Source organism: Bicyclus anynana, chromosome 23 (assembly GCF_947172395.1).
Source record: "Bicyclus anynana chromosome 23, ilBicAnyn1.1, whole genome shotgun sequence".
Classification (NCBI taxonomy): domain Eukaryota; kingdom Metazoa; phylum Arthropoda; class Insecta; order Lepidoptera; family Nymphalidae; genus Bicyclus; species Bicyclus anynana.
In genome coordinates, this window is record NC_069105.1 from 8,881,316 (window position 1) to 8,908,153 (window position 26,838).

Sequence of the window (26,838 nt, forward strand, 5' to 3'; positions counted from 1 at the left end):
AGGTGCCTGCCCACATTGTCATCATCATCAACATCATCATTAACATCAACTGTTTAAGAATGCTATTGGTGTGTTCTGTGATTTGTTCGAGGCATTGGATTGTGTTTACCATTACACTCTTTTACTGAAGTTACGAGTAAGTTACTAAGGCATCAAAAGTGTTGCACTTAATATTATCGCTGGTTATCTCAGGAACACTAAAGGTATGCATAAATTATATAACATCGCACGGTTCTACTACCATAATGGGCGTTCTACAGGGATCAAATCTGGGCCCTTTTCTATTCTTAGTGCACATAATCGAAAATTGCATACTAAATCCGTTGCTAATTAAAAAGATAACTTATCAGTAAAATAACTCAGAGACTGATAAAACTAGAAAGTTGTGGTATGGCTATTTATATTAATTACGTTTATGAAGTGCATCTGTATATAAGTATTTTTGTGCATTAAAGAAGGGATTAAAGTGCTAAATTAAACTACACTGCGCGTGACTCGACACGCCCTTGGCTTGTTTTTATTATTTCTTTACAATTTCACATAATATCTGCTACCAAAGGTTTAATTTCATTAAAAATAATATATATATATATATATATATATTGGGACAACCAGGCGAAGTTTTTGTCACCACTGCTTTTATATTTCGCGACATATTTCTTGACAAATTTTCGTATCGTAATTTTATGCAATTTTGTATAGGTAAGTGATAAAAGAAAAATAAAGGCAACTCGATGTAATACCTACTGTTTCTAATACAGATTCGAATTTTCAAGTGTCTACCTATAATAACAACATTTAGTTTAGTGACCTGGTTTTTTACGAACTATATTTCGCGGTGCCTCTGTGCACATTTCTGTTGATTTTCATTAGTGAACTAATTTGCATAAATTATTTATGATTATATAATGTCATTTGTCTTACGAGATTCATTCATTGTAATATTACATAAGGTCAGGTAAATAGAATACTAATTACTATTTAGTTTATCAAACAGTTTTTATGTAATAACTAGTGGACGCCCACGATATCTGATTTTCTCAAATCCCGCGGAAATCATGTATTTTTGTGGGATAAAAAGTAGCTTATATGTTGCTCGATAACCTCCTCTATGTTCCATTAAAAGTTCCATTCAAATCGGTTCAGCTATTTCAGAGATTAGTCCGGAAAAACAGAAAGACAGACAGATAAAAATTAAAAAAAAAGCTTATTAATGTTTTAGTATTGTGTAAATGGCCATAAGCACTTGAAAAGCACAGTTATTTTGAAATCACAGATAGACATTTAAATTGTATTATACTGCGCATTGTTCATTGAGTTATAAATAAACTTTATGCAATTTAGTTAGAGGATTTCAAGAAAACAACGTCTGGTATATTAAACATTTTTTATTTTATTTCTTATTTTAAAATCTTTTGTTTATAAAGACATACAAAAAATCACAATTGCTCGTCAACGTTTTCAGTTACAAAACAATTTAAAAGTATCAAACAGTTATACACAATATGGTTCCATTTGCGACAATTTTCACATACATACACACACAGTATCACATCTAGTGAGTTCAATACTGACATACATGAATAAATTACTTATCACTACGCTTGCACCAGTCTCTTAACGTTAATAATTTAATAAATAGTTCGTCTAAAAAACTTGTTAGCGTTCGTTTGTCACAACAACAATGGTCGCACTTCACTGCATTTTAATAATGCGTTTTTAAATATGGCAATGCGGGCGGCCCGCTAGTCTTTTCGTTCTAATACTACTTAGGACACTTAAAACATCACATTTTGCTTTGTATTTACACGTATCGTCGCCTACGGCGCATAGTTCAGACTAGAGCTTTGGTTTCACCGTCCGTAACCCGGCGATCGGTACCTCTCCCGGGCGGCCTGCGCTGCTTGCGGAGTCAGGAAGTACACGTGTGCACCTTCCCCGGGCAGTCTGTACGAGACGAACGATCCCGGCCTGCCCTCCCCGGCGGTGTTCACCGGCCCTATCCACTCTGCATCAGGATTGACAGGCGGCAGAGGCCTCCTGTAGTTCACAGCCGTGTCCCCTGCCAGTGAAGGCCTGTTCAGGTCATACTGCTCACCAGTATACTGAGGCCTTTGTACTTGCGATTGTATTCTATATTGTTGCGCTGTCCTGTAACCGGGGTTCGGTATCGGTATGAACTCGCTGTCAGGATTGATTTCGGGTCGTGGGTACCTGTCGTTGACTACGGTGTCGTGTAGCAGCGAAGGTGGTTTCGGTGGTTGAACCAGTTCCGCGTTGGGCGAACCTTGGTGTATAGATTCACTGTAAGGGTTGATAGTTGGACGAGGTAGGCGATCATTGACGATCGTGTCTTTGTGCAGCGACGGTGGATTTGGGTTTTGCGAATCGACGATCTCGTAATCGTACTGCAGGTTAATGTTATTGTTGATCGGTGTCTTCACAGATTCGAGTGGAGGCGTGACGGCCAGGCCGTTGACATCGTGAGTTTCATCCAACTTTTGCCCGAATACGTCGAAAGAGTTCTTGGTGATATCGTCGATGTATTTCTCATCCTGTTTTGTGTAGTAGCCGTGACTGATTGGGTTAGGCGTAGTACTCGGGTGTTTGTTTACATGAAGCACAGGTTTGCCGGTTTGGACTGGAATGTAATTCACATTCGTTTTAGGTGTTGAGGCCTTGTTATAAACCGAGTCTTCATAGTCTTCGTCCCTCGTTTTCGTTTTCGGATAATATCTGGACGACGTCGGGTTTTCTGTCGTTACATGTGCATTTTCCACTAAGTATTGCTGATGGTATCCCGATGCGACTGTTGGTGTTATTGCGTTGAACTCGTTTTCTAAATTGAATGGTTTACTGTAACTCACCATTGGCCGGAATGGTTCGGGGTCTAATTTAGGCGCTCTGAATGTCAGTTTTTCTGGTCGGTGTTTTGTGTCGTAACTGAATTCATACACCGGCCGGGAAGTCACGGCCTTCGGTTTAGTCGAATGAGGTCGGTGCGAATGTGCCTTTGGCCTTTTTGTGGTGTACAGTTCAATAGTCTGTTGAATGTCAGCTATTTGTTGATAGAATGAGTCGGGGCGTTGTTTTATTTGCTGCACGTACACATTTTGTTGTTTGGGTTTTTGCACGCTGAAGTATTCTTGTGTAAGCGTTCGCGGACCTTGTTTTTGTGGCCACAGGAACAGAGCGTCAGCTTGGTCGATTGATCCATAAGCGACGTCCACGGAAGGCGTAAATCCAGATTGCGAGTTCACATTTTGATTTTGAGCATAAGGTCGCTGACTCGGCACAGTTTTATAATAATTTCTTCCATCGAAGAATGGATCCGGAGCTGGCGAACTTTTTGGTTGTTCGTCGAAGAAGTAGAAAGAAGCGATCGCGTCTTCATTTGGTTTACGATTGTAAACTGGTTGTAATTTCGTTGTTGGAACTTCATCGTTTTGTGTATTGGTGTAGTAAGCCCTCAGTGGTACAGATGTTGATGTTACGTCGTTGGTAAATTCATTGCTCGTCTTTTGTGGTACTTTGTAGACAATGTACGGTTTATCCGTGGTTGTTGGATTTTTATTATCGTAAACTGTTTCAGGATAATCGTAAAACACTGACACCGATATAGGTTTCGATGTAAGCTTCGTTCTCGTTTTGTAAACCGGTTTTTCGGTTTTTGGCTTTGTCGTAATGTCGTCTGGTAGATTGTGGACCCTGACAGGAGTTCTCGGTGGTATTACTTGTACGCGCTGTGGCTTTCTGTGTTTCGGTGCAGTCACTACTTCTACTTGTGGGGTCGTAGTAGTTGTAGGAGGTTCCGTTGTCCACGCTTCTGTAGTAGTAGGCCTTGTTTTGTATTTTCCTCTGTATCCGATAGTTGAGGGCTGTTTAGTCGTAGTCTTTGACCTCAAATGCGTTATAGGTGGCCTTGTACTTTTGACAGCGTCTATTGTAGTTTTTTCTTCGAGAGGTGCAAAGAAATCTGGCGGTGGCGGTAATATAATTCCTGGTACGAGAGGTCCGGCCGGCACGTTACTGTGATAGTTAGTGTGATAGGAAAAATTGTATGGCGGCGGATAATAGATCGAAGGGTCGTCTTCGTCGTAGAGGTCGGTCTGGTTGCTGGGTGGTGGTAGAAATGCTGCGCCCGGTGGAAAGCCTTCTGGAAAAGAGCCGTTTATGGATCCAGGGTAGGGGAATGCTCCTTCGCTCGCATTCCCGGGTAGGAATGGGAACGGAGGATCTGGCATCGTCGCTCCCCAGGAAGAAGTGTTTCTCTGATTATCACCCGCGGGGTAGGGCGCTCCCTGTGCGAAAAGGAATGGCGGAGGAGGTAGAGGGCCTTCGCTTTCTCCTGCAGGGAAGGGTGGGAAAAGGGGCGCAGGGATACTGCCGTTAGGCGTAAGGAAGACGAGCGGGCCGTCGTCGGAGAGTCGAACTGGAAAGGGCGGTGGTATTTTAGGTTTCTGCGGTAACTTTACTTGCCTTCTGGGCGCCTCGTAGCTATCGATCGGTGGCCATGGCCTGTTCTCTGCTTCCTTCGTACGTTCTGGGAATGAGCCTCCTTTGAGAACCAACAAATGATCCTCCGCGAGCCATATTTCATCTTTCTTAAGTCCGCCTAGACTCTGTAGATTATCTTTCGATCTAGTCTCTGAATTCAGCTCGTAGCTCAAAATCCCAGGTCGTTTGGGTGTTTTTGCAAATATTTCGTTTTGTAGGAGTCCGTATTTGCCTTCGGCCACTTGATCGGATAGCGTCTTTTTGTCTTCGTCGACCTCCTTTATTTTTCCGGCGTCCTTCCCCTCGCCAGCGCTCGACATGAGCATGCCGTCGTCCCAGATTCCTTGATTCCATCCCACGGTGCCGCCCGACAATTCGGGCAATATCACTCCCGCGAACTTTCCACTTTCGGTTTTCGTGTTGAGACTGATTGAGTTTTTGAAATTGCCGTGATCCTTTTCCGGTTTGATTTTCATGTGTCCGCCGATGAGGCGTCTAATCATTCGCGTCGACTCGGCGGTTTCGGAGTCTGATTTGGAGGCGAGGGATCGCTGGTCGCGCACGAACGACTCGGGCGGCAGCACGTAGGTGGGCACAAGGACGCTGGCGCGAACGACGCACGCCCATGCCAGCGCTAGCGTGAGCACTGACGTCGCCCCTCTCACCATCTGAAAGTTTAGAAAACATCACTTCTTTAGTTATGCTGCACGGTTGACACAATACAACGTTATCACAAGCACAGTTAATGAACTCATCTCAGATAGCGATTATTTCTTTGTTAGTCGGTCACGCCGCGTTGTCGGTCATGAGCGCGCGAACTAAAGTGAAAGGACGCGATATAATACGCCTGTCCGAGCGGTTTAGTACTGGCGGGCCGCGCGCCACCACCCGCCTTTTATCAATTCGAACAGAGTGACCACCTCCGATCTAGCTGGCATTGAGAATCAAGCGTTTAATTTGGAAATTAGCAAGTAACGATCAAAAGGCAAGAAGGCCGCGTGGCCGGCGACAAAGTCGGCCGTCGCGTTTTAATTTGGAACTGCGTTACTTAATCATTCTTTTGTTTCTGCGTGTAACGTGTCGCTTTGAAACGACGAAGGTTCTTTGCAAGGGGGAAACGTGTCCAAAACGTGTGGTGTTTTCCATTATTTTAATAACGACAATTTCTTTTTTTGGTCAGTCTCATTTTTGTCTGATTTATACCTGTATTTAAAGGTGATCTAGATTCAACTAGCATTTCGTTTTATATGAAACCAGAACCATTGAAATGTAACATTTATAATTTTATAGCCTTATCCGGCGTGTCTGTCTAGGGCCCCGCGAAAGGTGCGGCCGCTTGATTTGATTTTACAGCCGATAATAGTGCAACGAAATATTGCGTAGAACCCTATGCCATGTCTCGGGTACATGTTGCAATATCGTTATTCAAATTAGTTTCCAACTCGATGTAATTCAAACATCGTTCATGACCTTGTAATGTTCAATTGTTGTAATATTAATATGATTTTTAATTTCTCTAGCTAGAGTTTTTTTCATTGAATTTCGGCCTGAATCAGTTTTTGCGTTGACGTTTTTATTATAGCTTTTTATAGATTCCGGATTCGCTAAGAATTTACCGAGGATTGTTGGACTTTGCTCTACTCGAAGCGAACTTAAAGTACCGGCTGCTTAGTCTGAGTCACGTTAATGTATCTCAGATGACCTTCACTGATTCAATGATTGAGTTTTCGGTATGTCGTGCAATCTATTAATTCCTCTGAGTAATACGTGTATGAAATACGATTCCATCAATACAGTTATTATTGAATTAGGTAAGCAAATTCTGCAACCGCGTTCGGTGAATAGCAAGAGTTCAACGCGTTTTATAAAGTTTGACATTTGCGGACTCATCTTGAACGCATCCTTTCGTTTATTTTACCGGTTCACCTTCGAAAAGCTCTCAATTGTTAACCACAAGTTAATGTGTCCTTAGCGACAGATTTAAATTTCGTACGCGTTAAATACGGTCCAATGTAATTATTCTGACATGAGTGTTTGAAACTGAGACACGGCGACCGGCCTCGCTCCGCAAGGTGCCCGATTTTGTTGCGGTCACACCGGAACGTGAAATGATTTAGTAAGCCTTAGCATTGTCACGGATTACTTAGTTTTCGGCTGGTAATTTAGCTTGGGTGTCATGCTGTAGAGGTTTTTTAATAATTTTACTATGTAGATTTTAGTAATAAGTATGTTACTCTTACATGATATTATCTAAAAGTATTGCTTGTCTTCATTCATTATGATGGGTTAGAACATTTTTATTTTATGGTGATTTTCCACCTCAGGTTAATTTTTCTTCGGGTAATTTTCCATTTAGATTCAATATGCGAGTGTAATCTTGTGAAGCTTGTAAGTGTTTTCTTTAAACTAAACAACACTTTGCTCTATATTGTCTTTTAAATTGGATGTGATAAAAATGTTTTGGTTAATTAGTCTACTTTCATTGTGATGGGGTTAAATGTTTATCTTCGAATGATTTTTCATCTCTTCTTTGGTATAAAAAGCCAATATTATAGAATTTACTTCAAAGTTTATTTGTCTTTGATTTATCTATTTCATCTCTATTAATTTAATAATTTCTCAGCGAATTGCTTTTTGCTTGTTTTTTAATGTTTAGTATAATAAGCCGTGACTATAGTGCATCATAGAGATGTGTAGACTTTCTTTGCCAGTTTTCTCTAGACGTGTTGGGAAACTGAACCATTGTTGTTAATTTGTATTCAACACCGTACATTGTCAACCCGCCGACTTTCCATCGGCCTTTGTTCGTCAACCGCCCGCAAAACGCTGATCGTAGTTTCGACGCTTGTAAAGTTTGCGATTAGACTTTTTTGAATGTGTATTGTGTATTGATCAATTTCAAAATTGTATGTATGGATTTACTTAATCACAATTACCTATTTCATAGCACATATCGAAATGTTCTATTATCTATATCGTCCCAAGAAAATCTAATTAGGAGCCCTGAGTTAGCATAATTAACTGCTTTTAAACGGAGTTTTTAAGTAATACTGATGTTTTAAGGTAAAATCGCCTAAAAACTGTGCAAGTCTTCATAGAGCAGGCTCAACACGTCTTACAAATTGTGCCCCCTATATCCTTTAATCTGAGACGTAAATTTTCAGCCTCGTGTGCCTGTTAATAAGAGTGTGGTGGCCTAAGCACCAAATGTTTTTTTAATGACATTTAGCCTAAAGCTTCGTCTATAAAATCGCGAGTTATACATATGTTATGCGATAAAAATTACTAGTATCAGCTATTTTTATTAACTTGGAACTACGTCGGCTAGTTTTGTATAAATTATCCGTATAGTGCCTACCCTTGTTAAAAACCCTGCGCACGCCACCAGTAAGGTTTCTAACAGGATCCGAACGATATTATGTACACAAGTCTCTAGATAGACGTTTTAAGTGGCAATTTACGTAATTACATCCAGCCGACGGTATTAAAGCTAAAACTGCTTGTAATTGTGTATCGATCTCCTTGAATTTGCGGAACAGTTGTTCACATGTTACAATCCCACTCGATAACTGCGCCTACACTAGGAAACTGCCGCGACTTCGTACGTGTAGTATTTACACGTATACATATATGTTTATTATTAGTAATATATGAAATATGAACAAGAATTCTCGTTTCCTTTACGAAAAAATGAGCCGAATAAAACTATTGAAAATTATAATGACCATTATTTGGGTCAAATTAAAAAAAAATGGACATTTAATAGATTTTAGAATTACTTTTAAAAGTACACATGCGATTCTACTTTGTTTTGTAATAGTGCATTTTTTCGAGAACTATCTTTTGTTATAGTGCATTTTTTTACAGAACTATCTTCTGTAATGTTGCGTTTTTTACTTTTTTTATATACTATATACAACTAGATAATGCTCGCGTCTTAGACGGCGAAAACCTAGCATTTCCTTAGCTAAACAATATTTTTAACCTACTTCAAAAAGGAGGAGGTTCTCAAGTTGACTAGTATGTTTTTAACGAGTATATTTTGTCAAAATTGGACCTAGGACATTTTGATTTTTGTACTGTACACCAAGTTAATATTTTTATATATGTATTTTTACATATAAACAGGTAGTGTATTTTATTTGGTCGTCGTCATCAACCCATATTCGGCTCACTGCTGAGCTCGAGTCTCCTCTCAGAATGAGAGGGGTTAGGCCAATAGTCCACCACGCTGGCCCAATGCGGATTGGCAGACTTCACACACGCAGAGAATGAAGATAATTCTCTGGTATGCAGGTTTCCTCACGATGTTTTCCTTCACCGACCGTCGTATTTTATTTGGTGTATGTAAATTTTGTAATATTATTGTTTTGCCCGCAGCTACACTTGTTATAATGATAATTGCGGTGGTCGTTACGAAATGTCTAGCTCTATTTAATTTGTTACTTCTAGGACACTTTTATGACCTCAATATTAAGTGGCTGGCACATTTTAATGTATGTACAAGTCGTAATTAAGATATAAAAGTTAGCATTCTATATAATTTTATGTTTCCTTATTGTTTTGTGCGCTGTTTAGATACCGTATTGCAGAGGTAACCCGGGGTCGTGTATTCCGGCTTATATCTGAATGATCCAAGTGTATAAAACTTAATAGCTCAATTATTACCGGGTCCAACTCAAAACTAGTAGCCGCCCTTTGAACTAAAAAGGGCAGCATGTAGCCATGTAGCAAGTCGATTCTTTTTCTACAAACACTAACACTTGGAAAAATAAAAATGTATGGGAAAAACGATCGTTAGTGACAGGCACGTGATCAAGTTATCGCTCGGATCTGTAATACATTATTTTTTAATTTTCGAAGCGTTAGCATTTGTAGAAATTGGTTCGACGTGCGACATGGCCACAGGCTTTTAAAAAGTCAAAGCGGTTGTTATATAGTGTGGCGAATAACAGAGACTTGTCTGAATTTATCTCTTTCGTAACCGCAGCAAATCAATTGTAATAGCCAGTTAGAGATTATCCACAGATTAATTATACTACGTAACGTTTATTGTAGCGTTTTTCGTTTCGATGACGAGATGGCGTTTGACTGCTATGCTGGATGGTAATGGATGACATTAATGATAGTTATATTTTGCGGACATTGGATATCAATTTGGCACAAGAATTGAAATTGATAATATTGAAAATATGAATATTTATATTTTAAAAAGGTGGTAGAGTCTCTAAAAATGTCACAATTGATGTAATGTCAAACTCAAAAGTAAAGTAAGCTTACTTGAAATAAACTTTAAATTAAAATTTAATTGTACTAACAGGGCAAGTTAAATAAAAGCTTATTCATAATGAAAATCAAAAAGACCTAACAATACGCGTTCTTTTTGTAATATGAAGTAAAAATAAACAGTAATATTGGTCAACAAATCAGTATACCACAATTGGCAATTCGATTGGTTGGCACGCGCGGTATAATGGGCATCATTAGGTTGCCAATGCTAGACAACCTATACTAACTTTTAAAAACTCCTTTGTCCATAAATATAATACCCGTCTCGAAAAGCATGACTTCCAATACGAAATTCTAGTAGGTAGTTTTTTTTTACTTTTGATATTAACGGAATATGTATTTATACTATCTGTTTTATAAGTCTTTAATGGTTAGTTGAGAGAAGTTTTAGGTCCAGCCCTGACCTAGAAAGTAAGACACTTGTAAGTAAAGTAAGACACTTTTTAGTAAGTTGAAAGTTGGTGTTACAAATACTAACCACTAATCGTTATTAACCCATATTCGGCACACTTCTGAACTCGAGTCTCCTCTTAGAATGAGAGGGGTTAGGCCACGCTGGCCCAATGCGGATTGGCAGACTTCACACACGCAGAGAATTAAGAAACTCACGATGTTTTTCCTTCACCGTTTGAGACACGTGATATTTAATTTCTTAAAATGCACACAACTGAAAAGTTGGAGGTGCATGCCCCGGACCGGATTCAACCCACACCCCCCGGAATCGGAGGCGGAGAGCTATCACGGTCAATAGCCAATAATACTAAATAGGAATATCATTAAAAAGATCAAGTACTGTATATAAAAAACATAATAAAATTTAAATTGATTCATATTAAGTTAGGTAAATACATTATATAATTATTTGGATGTAGATTTTCTATTGCAAATCATAATACTGTTTTTGCATCGCATTGTTTATTGTTTATATAGTTATTGAATGACTTGCACATTGATTGACAAAAACAAATCCCGAAGAATGTCAGGGCCTAAATAATGCCTGTCAAGGCAAAGCCTCATTAACGGCCAGTTTGAGGTTGTTAGCACTGCACCTCAAACGAGATGACTATTAATAACAATTACTTATTTAATACTATGTTATTATAGTTTATTTATTTTTCAATGGATTTATTTTTTAATGGATTTATTTGTTTTAATTTGTTATATATGTAAAAACACAAAACTTTAGACCGGTTTTAAAGGCAATATTGTCTGCATGACGGGGAGTGAGATTTGTGAGAGTTGTAACATTTATTTGGTGGACTGTACACTTTTAAAATATAATAGTTACAAATATACTAAATAGTTAAAAATTCGTTAAAGCGCCTACAATAAAAATTACTGCAATTCTTCGCAGACTTTCAATTGATACAAATTAAAAATTAGATGACAAATTGCGTTCGAATTTTGACCTTTGTACAATATTTACTATGTCATATCAAAGAGTAGCAAAGTCTGTTTTGTTTTTAATCTGACCAGATTGGAAATCGCGATTAAGATTTATGTTTTGCATTAATATCGCTTTATTCATCGGACCAGCCGTCGTGAGCCGATTGTAGAGTCATAAGTAGCTATAAACAGACAAACTTGATTTTTTAAAAGTGCTTGTAGACTAATATTTGAAATAAATTAATTTTGACTACTGTATGAAGTTCATCTGACGCTTGGAAAGTGTTTAAAAAAAGCCTACATGACGTAAACGTTTTGAAAAGTTCATTTTTCCATTATGTGGGTAGCAAACGAGTAATATCCAACCTTATATCATTCCGTAGTCGTATAATAAGTATAATTGTACAAGATTTTTCAGATAATTTTGAAATTAAGTATCATTCGTGTCTCATGACCTTGCGTTTGTAATGTGGGAATCTGTAAAAAACCAAGTTGATATTAACTCCAATTTACTTTGTCCCAGCGCGTAAAAGACGTTGTTGCAATGTTTTGCTTTATTTGCTCGGTACAATTTTTGCCGTGTTTAGCAATATCGTAAATGTATGTTGCGCAGTTGGTACCTGATATAAAAGATATTCGACCGGATATTTGATATGTTGTTTTGTTTTCTTCTACTAACCCTCGCTACTGACGTTCAGATTTAACTGCGCAGTTTAGACTTTACAGTTTTAGCTTTTTTTGTCGATCAAAATTCTTAGAAAAAACTGTTCAGTTTACGACTGTAGCGCGGTTAAGTATTTTTGAAAACGGAAATAGGTTGAGTAAGATTGATAAATAAGATGCAATTTTAACTTATTTTACATCTTTCGTTGAGTAAATTTGGAAGTGAGGATTTAATCGGGAGTCTTGAATAACAAATTATACCTACCTTTACTAATTTTAATAAAATCGAAGATCGTGTACCACATTATTTAAATACTCAGTAGTATAGTGTGCATTTTTATATAAACTCATTTTTATATGATGCCAAGACTTTTATGCGCACTGCGAATATTCGAATTTTATTGCAAAGCGTCTACCGTATGATATCTAGGTATTTATTTTAAATATTAAATTTAACAATTTTATTTCGTAAATGATTATTACTACGATTAAATTTCAACTTTAAATCAAGGTTAAATTTTCAAATGTGTACTTACAGTTAGTTATAGTAGGCTTACAAAAAATATTGCTCCGGTTTAAAGATTCGTGACCGGATGGAATATAAAGCTCACTTTCCATTAGAGCTGTGCGAGATATTTTTTTTATTCTTTACAAGTTAGCCCTAGACTACAATCTAAACTAAACTAAACTACAATCTTACCTGATTGTAAGTGATGATGCAATCTACTAAGATGGAAGCGGGCCAACTTGTTAGGAGAAGGATAAAAATTCACACCCCTTTCGGTTTCTACAAATCAAAAAACTATTTTTATTTGTATTCATTTCGTTGATTTAAAATCAATTATAGTAATTAATATAAATCGAATGTCTAGGATGGATGTATGTATATTTATTACTCAATACAATATTAAATGAATGTTGATTATAGTCTGTAGCACTTTTAATCCAGTTATAGATAAGAATGTTTAGACGCATGTATGATTAATATTTAATCATACCTGGACTGGATGGAAATACATAATTTATGTTAAGATCTGAAAACAAGCTCGGAGATAAACGTATACTCAATAGCACTTTTAATTCAACCATTCTTACACAGCTAGTCAGCTAGTATATAACTCAAAATCAAAATTCATTTATTTCCAGCAGACTTAGTTTACAAGCACGTTTGAAACGTCGTATAAAGAATATCTCAAAGAGCTCCGATGGACGGTTGCCTTTAACGTTATTGTGAGTGATCACAGCACGCGCCGCGCCGGTTCGTGGCCACGCACCGAAACATTTCGTACTATGCCCATACTCTGTCAAACCGTTCATTGTTGGCGGATTTATGATTTATTGTGCCCACGCTACCTTTGAGAACACAAGGTTACCCATTGTGTAAGCATTTCGTATCGGTATGCCGCATAATCAATAACTGCGAGCTTTGATTGCGGTTTTATTGCTTGTTAAAACTCCAATACTACTAGTCTAGTTGTATGGCAGCTCAGTTTTATGTTCCACTTAATTAAATTTAATTAAAAAACAATGTTGCCTCCGACTTTATTTTTATTCTCTGTCGTAGTGTGTTTATGTTTATATTTCATTTTTGCACACTTCTATGTTATTTGTTGTACCTATGTATACTTTTTTAACTTTTACTAAGTTCACTGGCTGTTTCTCATAAGTGCTTTTTTGTTTTCTATTCTACGCATGTTAGTAGATTTCGGACTCTATCATGTTATTTACATTTGTAAACTTACTATCCCTTTTTACTTCAACCTTTTCTAAGTTCTTTATGTGTTTTTTTTTACAATTTTATTACTATTTATATTATATTTCTGGACCATTTTAAAATATTTCGATAAATCGTTTAATTTCCATCTCTATTGTTTTACAAATACCTACTCTGTGTTAAATTCCTGCGAGTATGTGTCTCGGGAATACCCTTTCAAAAAACCCTTAGCCTCTTTTAAAATTGGAACGGAAAGTTTCCCAAGTTACAATAATGCTAACAGGTTTAGAGATAATACAAGTATAATATAAGTAGAGTAGGGCATAAAGTGTCGTTTACAAAATTTGTTTACCTTATTTAGAGTTCCTAATACTTTTTGATGACATTAAGATAAGAAATAAAATAGTCGTATAATGATATATTAAAATGCGAACTGCGAACTTGGTGTGATTTAAGATAAGTTGACACTTAATGAAAATGATACAAAAGAAAGATTACTTAAATATAATTATTTTTATGAAATTATTATCATATAAATATACAGACTTGATAAACGAAGTAATAAGAGCCAAATTAAAAAGCCGGTTGAGCCAAATCTGACGACCGTTCGACAAATATACGGTCGAATTGAGAAACCTCCTTTTTTGAAGTCGGTTATAAAGAGCTATATTCGAAACGCTCTGAGAACTCTCAAGATCGGACCTAGTGGAAAAGTCCACTAGTATATGCCGCGAAGAGAATCTCACCTATTGAGACAAAGCTTAATAAAAGAAGACGAAGATATATGAAGTTGTATGTAAAGTTTAGGTAGGGAAGTAAAAAAAAAGAAATCACGTAGAATTGTCCCTTAATACTTGGTTGGAAAATATAATGACAGCAGACGTAACGAGTAACGTCCGCTTGTTTCAATTTACCGTGCGGTTTAAATGATGTGAAAACTACGAAAATTCATTTCTATGCCGGTGTCGTAATACCAATTACTACTGGCAGACGACACGAAAGCAAACAACTTGGTATCACACGGGGGATTACAACGATGAATGTGACTACGGACCAAATTACGAAACAGAGATCCAAGAAAGTCTCAAAGTAACAAAAGAAAAGAAAGCGTGCAACTCATTAGGGGCACATAACACGTAGAATTTAGATTATACTCCTTTTTGCGTACCATTAAATTGTTTTTGTAACTTAAACTAACCGTTCAGTGCATCTGTAGCTATTAAATAAGCAAAAATTCAAAAGTTCTCGCTTGTAAAATGTGGTTATCGAAAGCAATCTTTGGGAAATTTCTTAGCATTACATTTTTCGAGTATTTTATTGCTACGAAAAAAGGTCTTGCTGATAAACATATAATGAATTTAATTGATTAGAGCATAGAATCTAACCCGAAACAGCCAAATGTTTTGATGTCACCTACACGGTTTTACGTCGAAGCAAATTCACCATATTGCGTAACCAATTAACCTCATTATTTCTTATTGCAGGTAAGACTGCATGGAAGCCGAACACGTAAGTACGAGTCTTGTATCGAGATAGTTTCAATCGGATGGAGTTGGGAAGCGCTGTGGAGTAAACGGCCAATTAGTTGATTATGTTGGAGATAACGGCTATTAGTTTTATATTGTTTAATATGACTTGTGCAATTTTGTGCGGTTTCAAAATTTTTTTTCCGCCGCACTGGCTGGCTGGCTACCTTTTGGTGGTTTTCGGAGCGTGGCAAATAATAGGCAACCTTAGATTGCGCCCGAGTCCTTCGCTCGCGCTGGGGAAAAGCTCTTTTTAAAAGCGAATTTTGAAATTTCGGTCCAATTATTTCGAGCTACCATTATCTGATTGTAATGAACTGCGAGTAATTATTCTCAAGGTGGGCACGTTTTGTGTTCATACATGAAATATCGCGACAAATAACTTGAACGGCTAGCGGGTAACGACTCGCGAACGCAACACCTGGGAACCTTGCTATTGTTTGATACGTACGACACTCAATAATATTTGAGCAAGATTTGCTTTTAGTTTTCTTTAAAAATGCGTTGACTACGCGACATGCATTTGTTAAACGCATAATATTTGTTGATTAGTTGTAAGTTTCTTGTTTTAAAGCTGTAAAATCCGAGGAATTAATTGCTCAAAACGTTAAAGCGCTCACAAGAACGGTCATATTTTTCTCAATATCGTAATAAAAAAACTGGTTCACGTATCAGTTGATCGTATTATATAGGACAACTCTCGTAAACACAGCGTTCTAGAAGCGCAATTGCGAATATATTCAAGTGTACATTTTTAACATATTTGAATGGTAATATACGACTTCCTCGAAAATAAAGAAATAATAATTATATAAATAAAATATTATGTTCGTCACGACATATAAGCCGGATTCGCTTTTTTATCCGCGTATACTAGAGGTGACGTAAGCTTAAGTTTGTACTATCATCGTATTGAAACGGCTTTGATTCGAGATCGGAATATTATTGTATTATATTAAGTAATGGGCACAAGAGTATTTACACTGAGGTTGAGTACATGATGGCAATGAATGATTATTATTATTGTTTAAAATAACCTACCAGCAAGTCGTCTTGGTTGATGTCACCAACTTTTTAATAAAATCGAAGCATGTTATTAATAACTTCGTCAGAAATGACGTGTTTCACTTCCAACTGATCTGATTCACGGGTTGACGTTGAGGCGTCTAGACTAGGCGAATGACAGTTGAAAGGTTACTCGAAGCAGGTGATACGTTGTGTCATCGCGCGTTCTACAACCTTACTTGGGAATGCGACATTCTTATAACCTAGAAGTGTACGGTTTTCTTAATGCCAGCCTTTATTTAGCTCCGTACGGTATGCGATAGAACTGGTTTTGCAGCTAATGGCATTTGATGGTAGCCTTCAATAATCCAATAGAAGTCTTACTGTAACATTGAATTTCTCCATAAAGAGACTATGTAGTCTTTTGTTTTCGAAAGATATCACGACTTTATTGGTATTTGGATCTGCGAAATCTATGGACCGGATGTGATGGCTTTATTGGATTTAGAATTGTGTTAAATCGTTATCGGTAACTTCGCATTCGCTTATTGTAAGTAACGTAATTTTATTTGTAGTTTTAATCTTAATTGCATTCAGGTATATCTCGGCGGTTGTTCTTTATAATAACACGGCTAGCAAAGCAATCGCGTTTATCTCACTAAGGTGTTATTTAGTTTGACCGTTGAGATTACGATCTATCATACTGTGTTGTGGTTATATCACTATTAAAGCGGTTAACTAGTTTTGTGCGGTCCGGGAAATACAAAAATATCTCACGTTTGTTTCCAACATCCGCCTTCGTAATTGTTGTTTCTCATACATTTTTTTTTTCGAGAATTGCCGCAAAGAATCGAATAACGATTTATCTATAAAGTCATTTTATTTTGCAACACTTCCTTTAGCTACACCTTGACTAATCTCGGTCTCGATATTATTGCCAATGTCCGTACAGTGTGTGTTGATTATTTACGGTCTTATGTCATCAATCGACGATACAACTGTATAGGTACGTTGGTATGTTCGCGCTACTTTCATCTCCTGTACTTAATCGTTATCAATGTTGACTACCTCGTGTGTACAATTGAATACTATTTATTATGATTTATCGGTATTTTATCGTTCTCTGTGTTCCTTTTATGCATTTCTCTGTATGTGTTTTGTTATTATTTTTTTAATATTTAAACGATATTGATTTTCTTTAAGTTATATTTTTGTACATATCGATTTATGATTACTTGTTGCAATTAGAATATTAAAATGACTTTGCTCATCTACATATATAAGTCCGAGTGTGAGCTTGTTTGTATGCTTTCACACCGAAACCACTTCACCGATTTTATAAATTGTTTCACCAATAGACGGCTGCGTTATCACAGAATAACTTAGGGGTATATTTTATCCCTAATTTCCCACGCAAACGGGAATTACGCGGGTATAAAGACGGTGCGTCCGCTAGTATTTACATGCATGTTAGTGACGTAACATCGAAATTACGACCGCGTTTAATGAAGTAGGCATAAATAAGTCACGTAACAAATTGATGAGACATCAAATTAGTATTTCTCGCACGTAAAATCAGAGTAACAACTCCCGTTACGCGGATGTATCGGGTTTTGGTCAACAAATGAATATTTATCATTATACGATCGGTTTTTTTCACTATTATTTATTCTGTACATATTTTCGATGTCCGTCACCGGTTATTCCCATTGTTGTGCTAACTCTTCTATGCTTACTTTAGTTATTACAACTTATAAAGATTAAATCATACCCATCATGTATCATCACGAATCCATTATGCGGGGATTATTACTTCGTTTTTATACTATGACACGTTTGTTATGAGCTTAATACGAATGAATGGGATATTGCAAAATTGCACACTTTGCAGACGATTTATATATTAGCCAAAGTGTTCGGTGTTTATTATTTTACGACGTTTGATATAGTGATGCGTGGGCCGATATCTCTATTATGAACTATTTGAATCGCGTCTATAGGTAAACCCACTGCGAAGGCTTTAATGACTACGTCACGGTGGCATAAGTACGAGTGAATTTTCCTATATCGATGCTTGTTCACAGAACATTTTGCTTAGACACGTAATACAACTAAAGTCTGTAATCGCCAGATCTTCATCACTATATTATAAAAGCTGGAAGACTATCATCTCATACTCCTACCATGAGTACGGTAGCTATTGGATCGTAATGGCTTTGGGAGGTAACAGATTAGTGTCCAGTTCCTCAATTGTTCAAGTGTAAAGTGTATTTTATTGATATTTTCTTCGAGATGTCTTGAGAAAACATGTCTCCCGTTGCTAGACAATTAGATTCATGGCAACCCTTCGCTAGGAGCCCTTAAAGTTTGATCTTTAACGGCCGTTTTTCGAAGGGTTACCGCGAATCTTAGTGGCTTGCAACAGGAGACATGATTTCTCATGATGGTTTATACAAATATAAAAAAATTACCTTTTATTCTTTGACAATTGAGGGTCTAGTCTCTTAAAACCTACAACTTTTCTAAGCCAGTACGGTCCAAACTCCATAGTTGCCTCACTTACCTATAATAGAAGCATGAGCTGACAAGTTCAGCTTTAATAAAGTAAGGATGGTCTAGCCATTGCAGGCGCTTAGTCCATAACAATTCACTTCGACGCTTTTGTTAACATTTTCTCACAGGTGTTTCTTTGGGCGGCCTGTCATTGAGTCTCTAGTGCTTGTCTATGTGAAACTCGAAATTTAATATTTGTGTCGCGATACAGCTGCATTGTTCTGGAGTTACTAGAATACTAATTGCTAGTGTACTGCAGGCGTTTTCGTACGTGAGATCTGGGTCGGAAAGTTACTTAGTTTATTTAACTATAATTGAACTTTTGTTTTGTTTTTCTTTTTGGCCTATATGCAGCTTTTTAACACGAGTACTTTTAAACGTAGAAAAATTACGTATTTTATTGTCACTGTTTGATTATGATTATTTAAATTTTTAGTATGATCATATATTCGATATGCTTTGATGAGATCTGGGTCAAATAGTTTTATTTAAATAATTAAACTTTTGTTTTGTTTTTCTTTTGCGCGCGTAGTTTTAAGCGTAGATGAAGTACGTATTTTATTGTCACTGTAGATTTTGGTTACGAAACTTTGATATAATATACAAAATTACTTTGATGAGATCTGGGTTGGAAAGTAACTTTTATTTAACTAATTGAACTTTCGGTTTGTTTTCTTTATGTCTTATTTGCTTGCGGCTTTTACACATACACGAACTTAGAGTACCTGCTTCTAAACGAAAAGTTATTATAAACGCATTTTGTTATCACTTGAGTTTGGTTATGAAACATTTTAGTATGATCCTATTTTCGGTAAATGATATAAACTGTTTTAATGGTACATGGCTTACGGTTTCTGTTGTATGATTTTATTATAAAACACCGGCTTACATTTGCGTTAATGGCAGAGGCTGCGATTGTATACAAATATCACTTGTCCACACTCTTCAGCACATATCACGTCGTGTGTAAATGTCACTGGGCACTATCACTGACGTCCAGTCACTGGCACATGCTGGGTAGGAATGTCCAGTGGGGTACGGGTCACGGGTTGTGGTGGGGTTAGTACACTGGGACTGGCGTGTGGACGGCAGGTCGCGCGGCGCATGAGTGCCGCTAGTGGTAGGGGCGCGAGAGTAAATACACCGTCGTAGGCGCGTGCGCCGCCACGCACACCGACGTACGCTCGCACGCACACTGGCGCACGGTGCAGTGTACAGTGAACAGTTCGGAAATATTTTTTAAAACGAGTTTATGTTTAACAACAATTTTTGGACTTGGGTGCCGGGTAGTAGTATTGATGAGGTATAATGACAGTGAGACGTTGTTTTTCTAAATATTATCTAGTCCCTCCCTTAGGAAAGCAAAGAGTTTATGGGTTTAGATGATATCTAAAATAATTTAGAAACCAGGTAAAATCTATATTGATTAACTCCATAGTTTCGGAGAGCCAATTAATGGACTTTGTTATATTTTTCGGGAGAAGGTCTTTTACGTAGAAGAAATAGTGGCGTAGTAAAATAGTTTGGTTTGTGTCGCCGGTGAAGCGACAACACCTATGCCTCAAATTGATAGACATATAAAGACGAAATACTGGCACTGCATCCGATAATGTAATCTTTTTTTTTAATTTTTTTCCATGCTGGGAAATGCTTTTACGCATCCCTCCCGAAGGTGCCGCATTCCGCGGCACCTTCGGGAGTGATGCGGATGGAAAAAAATTAAAAAAAAAAGATTACATTATCGGATTAACCTCAGAAGGGTATGTGGGACTCCCGATAATGTAATCTGATTTAACCTTAACTTAACCTAGTAAATGGTAAGTAAAGGTTATGTTTCCTCAAGAGCCAGGCCAATAGGCAGGTTGAGAGAAGACCTCTTCGGCGATATAAGAGTTTTTACTACGTCTTTTAAACATGACCAATATTCCTTTAATATTCCATAAAGCCAAAGCGTGTGCTACTATGATTAAACATGAAAACAGTCCAGTCTAATCTTGGCACAGGCTTCGTAGGAAGCAGAATTTAGGAGAAATGATGCTCCAAAAGTGAAGTGCATAATTGTTTTCGATTTAAACAACTCGTTTTTTTTAATCTGTAGCAAATGTCTCAGTTTTCATTTGGCTGACTAACGTTTCATTTATAACTTTTAATAATAAAAGGTTGAGTAATATTTTGTAATTGGTGTGAAGATGACAACATTACGGTCATGCATTTGAAATTTATGTCCATCCGGTTTTTACGTTTGCGAAATTAGGTATGTATGTGCGTAGGTTACGTTTAATTAGTTTACGTTACGCTTAATTTAACACTTTTAACAGCTAAGATTTTTTAGCGCTGTAATGCGAATGCGATTTGCGATCGATCTCTGTAATAGTCTCAAAACGAATAAATTAAAATCTCAAGTCATGTCAAAATGGCATGACCGATTTTTATGTCTTTTTTTTTCGTCTAAGCATATTAATTAGGTTAAAAATAGGTTGTGAAGTATCATTCAAAAGTTTCGATGTATTAGGAGTATTTTCTTTTGAAAAAAAAAAAGGATCATTTGTCAATGATATTTTTTCAAAGTATTGGAGACTTTGTTGGGTTCCTGGTTGGTAAAGGAGCTTTTGTTTTTTTTTTGTTTAAAAAAAGGCGTAAAACTTCAGCTTTTTTTTTAAAATTAATTTGATATAAGAAAGATAGTATTGGACAAGGTACCCGCTTATCTCAAATATTTGCTCAAAAATGTCGACTTGTAGGTTTAACATGCGCTCCACGACATATATCGAGAGAAATATCGAGCAATCGATCGATCCAAAAATATTGCTCTCTTTCGTTGCATTATGAAGATATTGCAATTCCCCACAATTGTCGTAAATAAGTCAATTGCCAATAAATAACTCTATTTCTTTTCACGACATAAGTCTTTGACGCATGCTAGGGTTACAACTGTAATTAACTCCTCTCAGAAACATTTAAATGAAAAATAAATGATTCAACGTTCTAGTGTGCGACTAGCTTTAAACCAGTGTCATCGACACCGTGGCGTCCTCGGAAGGTCGGCCGAACGGGACCGATTTGCATAACACCTAAATCTTTATTTTTCTCGATAATATATATTTTTTCCGCCGCGTGGTATTTAATCATACAAGCTGCGAGGCATCCCGGATCTTTTGCCTTCTTTTTTTTGGATTAATCATTATAATTAACGTGGTTGTATACTAGGAATGTAGATAGATTGGTATTTACGAGTAATGTCTAGCTTTTGACTTCATTTATAATAGGTACGGCTTTATAAACAAGTAAAATGATATAAACGGAGATAAAATTAGTAAAAAAATGTTTTGGGCTTTTCTTAAATAATCATCACCGATATAATATAAAAATCATCGATAAGGATAAACTGGAAATAACAATTATCATTGTTAACTAGATTAATATGTTTATTTATTGTCATTAGTTCTTGTTTATTTGTTTGCACAGTCTCTAAAATGTTTAGGTAATTTAAATTAGTGTTGAATCGTCCCTATATTTTGCTTTCTTCTGTTTATTTGTTTTTTTTTCTTTTCAGTTGTCGTCCGTTACATTCGTTATATTTCTTTCTATGGTACTTTATAAATATTACTATTATTTATAGTTTTTTTCATTTTAGTTTACATTAGGTTAGGCACGAGTCGCCTTAGAATGAGAGGCGTTGGGCTATAATAGTCCACCACGCTGGCCCAATTGAGAGACTTCACACATGTAAAGAATTTAGAGACTTGTCAGGTACGCAGGATTCCTCGCGATGTTTTTTCTTTCGCCGTTTGAAGCACGTGATATTTAATTTTGTAAAACAACTGAAAAGTTGGTGGTGCATGCCCCGGGTCGGATTTAAATCTACGCCTTCTGAATCAAAAACAGAGGTCATATCCACTGGACTATCACGGCTTCATTAAGTTGATTAAATAAGCTCGAAACACAATTTTGATCTTTCATCTCAACTGCTCCAATTCAAATTTTGCCAATTTCACACAAAATACGTTCGGTATCTCTCATTTGCATAAATATATATGTATAGAGTATCTTAGGTAAAATTTCCAAAAAAAAAGCCTAAATCCCGCCACATTCCGCGACAACGAGACGCTTGGTTTGCCCGCCTGACCATTTCGTAACTCGACCTCACCATTTATGGTCTTGTTGTTGCCATGCCGTTAAATTCGAAAAGTATCACGACCATTTTGGCCATGGTGTGAGAAAAAACTAAAAAAAAAACAAGATTTGTGTTGATTGCTTTGCAAATTATCTGATATGGGATTCTCCAGTTTCTTAGAAGGCTTGATTTAACTCGAGCGGAGTTTTGATTAGAGGATGGGTTATAAGTAGCTTCGAATACGCTTTTAATAGCTGATTGAGAATTGCCTTGATCTTTTTTGCATCCTTTATTTTCCATTTGAGTGGCAGCATTAATTAGTAATATCACATCATCATGAATTTATCTTCTAACTCATTCAAACGATTGATAAATTTTAAATTAACTGTATTTTTGTAGATTTTAATAAATACTTAGCAAATTTGTTCGTTTGATGTAACTGATAATTTTGCAATATTTTGTCCTTACTTATAATATGTAACATTATTCAAGAACATATATGATGCAATATATTTATTTGAACACATTTAAATTTAACTAGAGTACGCAAATTAGCATTAATCAATATACTGGTAATTATATGAATCACAACATGTAAATGGAAATATGTAGGCGCTAGCATATTCCAAACGCCTTTAAACGTTTAAAATTCAGATAATTTTGTTTTCTATTCAATTTCTCCTTGTAAATTTACACCTTCGTCTTCATTAATTTCATCTCTTACTTTTAATTATGTCTCTTAGTTTTCATTTATTCGACTTCTTTTATTTACCTTAACATTCAATGTATAATGAAAACTGTCGAAATCACTACCGCATGGAACTGCAGCTAACAGATTGTGTTATTTTCAAAAATATGCACATGTATTGTTATGTATATAAAATTGTAGGTATCTGATAAAGGTTCGCATGTCGTTAAGGATCTCGGAATTCGCGGGCGCCGCCGAGCACGGGCCGGATGCGAGATGGCGTCTGCCAGCCGGTCACATGAGTTATGTAATCTTGAATTTGGCATTTTGTGTTATGCGTTATTATTGCTTTGTTTTGATTCTATTTCTGTTTCTTCCATTATTTGCATTTCTGTTGCTGGATGACCTTTGTCTGTTTGCTACTGTTTTGCAGGATTGTCGTATTCGTTTTCGTTGGCTTTCTTTATTTATTGAATAAACTGTTTTGTTTTCTTTGCATAAACATAAGATTATTTTAAGGCTAATCTCTGATGCTCTCAATTTAATTGACATACAAACTTCACAAAATTATCTTTTATTCAATGACCTGAGTTAGCCCTTGACTGTTATCTCGCTTAAGTTAAGTGATGATGCATCTAAGATGGATGCGGACTTACTAGGATATTTACGCGGCATCGTAAGTGCCGGGATGCTAAATCAACTCAAATTGAAGCAGCAAGCAATCTAATGCCTTCTATATGGATAGAGGTCTGGCCCTGTATTAAGCCTTTCAAATTAAATAAATGTTGATGATAGATCAATTAATCTAAAATTAATATCTTTAGGCAAGTGAGTCTCCTCGAGTGCCTGTCGAGGATTTTTTGTAGAACGTAGAATATTTAGTACATTGTGATTTTAAAGTATACTGATGCATTATCAATTGGTCTTATTAAAATTGAATTTATAAAAATAAATTATATAACGGAAAAATATACGAGGAAATGATTTTCAAGATCTCAAAATGAATATACGGTATGACTTTTGATACTTGTGTTTAGCATGACGAAGCTAAGTTCGAGCAAAAAGACGACACATACTCGTATTTTATATATCTACTTGTAGTCCCTGGTCTTAGGATTGTTTCTAAACAACTCTTTTAACTTGTAATTGTATATAACACACTAATTATTATGTTTTAGGAAAATGATAGTGTAAACACTATTGACAAAATGATTGAATGCTCAGCATACACCTACGGATCATGAGTTCTTGAGTTGAACTTTGCAAATCCAGCTTTGAAACTTGATAAGTTACAGGAAGTTGGAGTTGGAAGTTGGACGTGTCATACTTTCTCAAATAAGACTAATACCTCAAGTGTTAATCTTCATCGGGCCAATAACCTATTTGGTCTAATTCGACCTTTAACGTTCTATAATAAAACTGCCAGACATATGCAGTAATCCACCACCGCTACGTTGTATATAACCCTTGGACGCGTACTAAGTGGTTTTGTTCCTCATTCCTTACGCACTGCAAAGATACGGAGCTCCCAGCTTCCGTTTTCCCTACCACCTACAATATGGTTATCTTTAAGTCAAGAGTGAGTAGGCATGTTCTAGGCAGGTCACCATAGGCTGTATCATTGTTTACGATCAAGCGTGATTGTAGTCAAGCGCTTGCTTATATCATTATAAAAAAAACATCTTATTGTTTTTTTTTATTGTTATTTTGTTTCTCTTTTGTAGCATAATATAGTATAATAATCATTATTAATATTAGAGGCCTGGGTCTGTTTAAAATAGGCAATGAATGTGTTTTTTAATTAGTCAGGTTTCTATCTAGCGTTTCTAAAAAGTTTTAGCATTTTTCTGTTGTGTTGCTACGTGCATTGAAGTCATTTCCTTTCACAACTTATTTGTGGAATACAAAAAGTTTTTTGTAGTACTTACTCGTACTTGAGTTTTTTGTTTTGTTGCTCAATAATATTTATTTCTTATAGTAGAGATATTGAATTAGATTGAGTTGTATCTGACATCGTGTTGATAACTTTATTTGTTGACGTTGATGTCATAGCGGTTAGACTGACTGATGATAAAAATGTCATGATTTTTTGCTTGCGAGCTTTTTTACCGCATACTTTATAAATAATATATTTTTATTGACTCGTGGTATATTAATCATTGAAGCTGTAAATTCTGTAATGTCAAATATATAAATAAAATATGTCCATAATATATTTTTAACCGACCATTTAAATTTAGCCATCGAGAAGGTCGTCTCTCAAATTAGTGACAATAAACTTAATGACAGTATGTATATTAAAAAAAAAAGATTTTATTTTTAACTAGCTAACCCGATATACGTTGCCCTGCTATACTCGTAAAGTACTTTGTATACAACGTGTCCCAAAATTCAACGATAAGCGGGCGCCAAAAGATTGACCTGCTCATGAGCACTTAAGGAAAAATAATAAAAAAATTATACCTAAATTTTTTTTTTAGTTACAAAATAAATTTTAAAATTCTTTGAAAATTTACACCTTGTATGATATTTTGAACTACCGCAGCTACAATTTCTTAAATATGCTTAAGATTTTTTTTGTATCGGAACCTAAGTAGTACTACTATTCACCACAACTCTTAAAAACACCACAATGCCCGCAGTTTTTACACAAAAAAAAATCAAAATATTTTTTTTCCCTCAAATTTTTAAAGATTTTTACTTTCAGTCTACTTTGACTCATGGTCTTGCAAAAAAAAGTATGAACACCGCTATGGCAAGTTATTTTCAAAGTTGACGCAACTAATCAAGATTTCAAAATAGTATAATACCCTAGGATAACTAGTCACAAAAAAAAATATGCGTACCATTTGTAAACAAGAACCAAATTTCTTAATTGTTCTTGTTGTTAGTAATAAATTTTACTATGTTCCAAAAATGTGTTTGTTATTTTAATTACACAACATTAAAGTAAATGTTCGAATTGTTTTCCACCGGCATTAATACAGGCACGACATCGCCTTAAAAACGACCGTTTTATTTTTCGCGCATATCTTCTAGCATTGATATGTGCCGCAGCCTGAGTGATTTTTTGCCGAAGCTCGTCCAATGTCGTAATCGGTTTTGCGTAGATCCTGTCTTTGAGACAACCCCAATAAAAGAAATCCAGGGGGTTTAGGTCGGGTGATCGGGGTGGCCATAGGATAGGACCAAGTCGCCCGATCCAACGCCCCGGATACTCGTGGTCTAGGTATTGTCTCACAGGACGAGCGTAGTGAGCTGGGCAACCATCATTTTGATACCACATATTTTGAAGGTCGCTTAGGGGGACGTCTTCTAGTAATTCTTGCAAATCATTTTGTAAAAAGTTCAAATAACTGTCCCCATCTAAGTTTCCTTGTAATTCAAAAGGCCCAATCACTTT

At 36.3% G+C, this 26,838-nt stretch overlaps 2 protein-coding genes across 2 annotated transcripts in view; one reads left to right on the plus strand and one right to left on the minus strand.

The window, feature by feature from the left end:
- The window catches only part of LOC112051086 (N-alpha-acetyltransferase 15, NatA auxiliary subunit), a 158,835-nt gene that overhangs the window by 10,663 nt on the left and 121,334 nt on the right, over positions 1–26,838 (plus strand). The window lies entirely within an intron of this gene.
- On the minus strand, positions 1,374–19,742 carry LOC112051087 (uncharacterized). Its single transcript, XM_024089566.2, has 2 exons — positions 19,523–19,742; positions 1,374–5,165 (listed from the first exon to the last, which is right to left on the minus strand). The coding sequence occupies exon 2, from the start codon at positions 5,163–5,165 to the stop codon at positions 1,854–1,856; it is 3,312 nt and encodes a 1,103-aa protein (XP_023945334.2). The 5' UTR covers positions 19,523–19,742; the 3' UTR covers positions 1,374–1,853.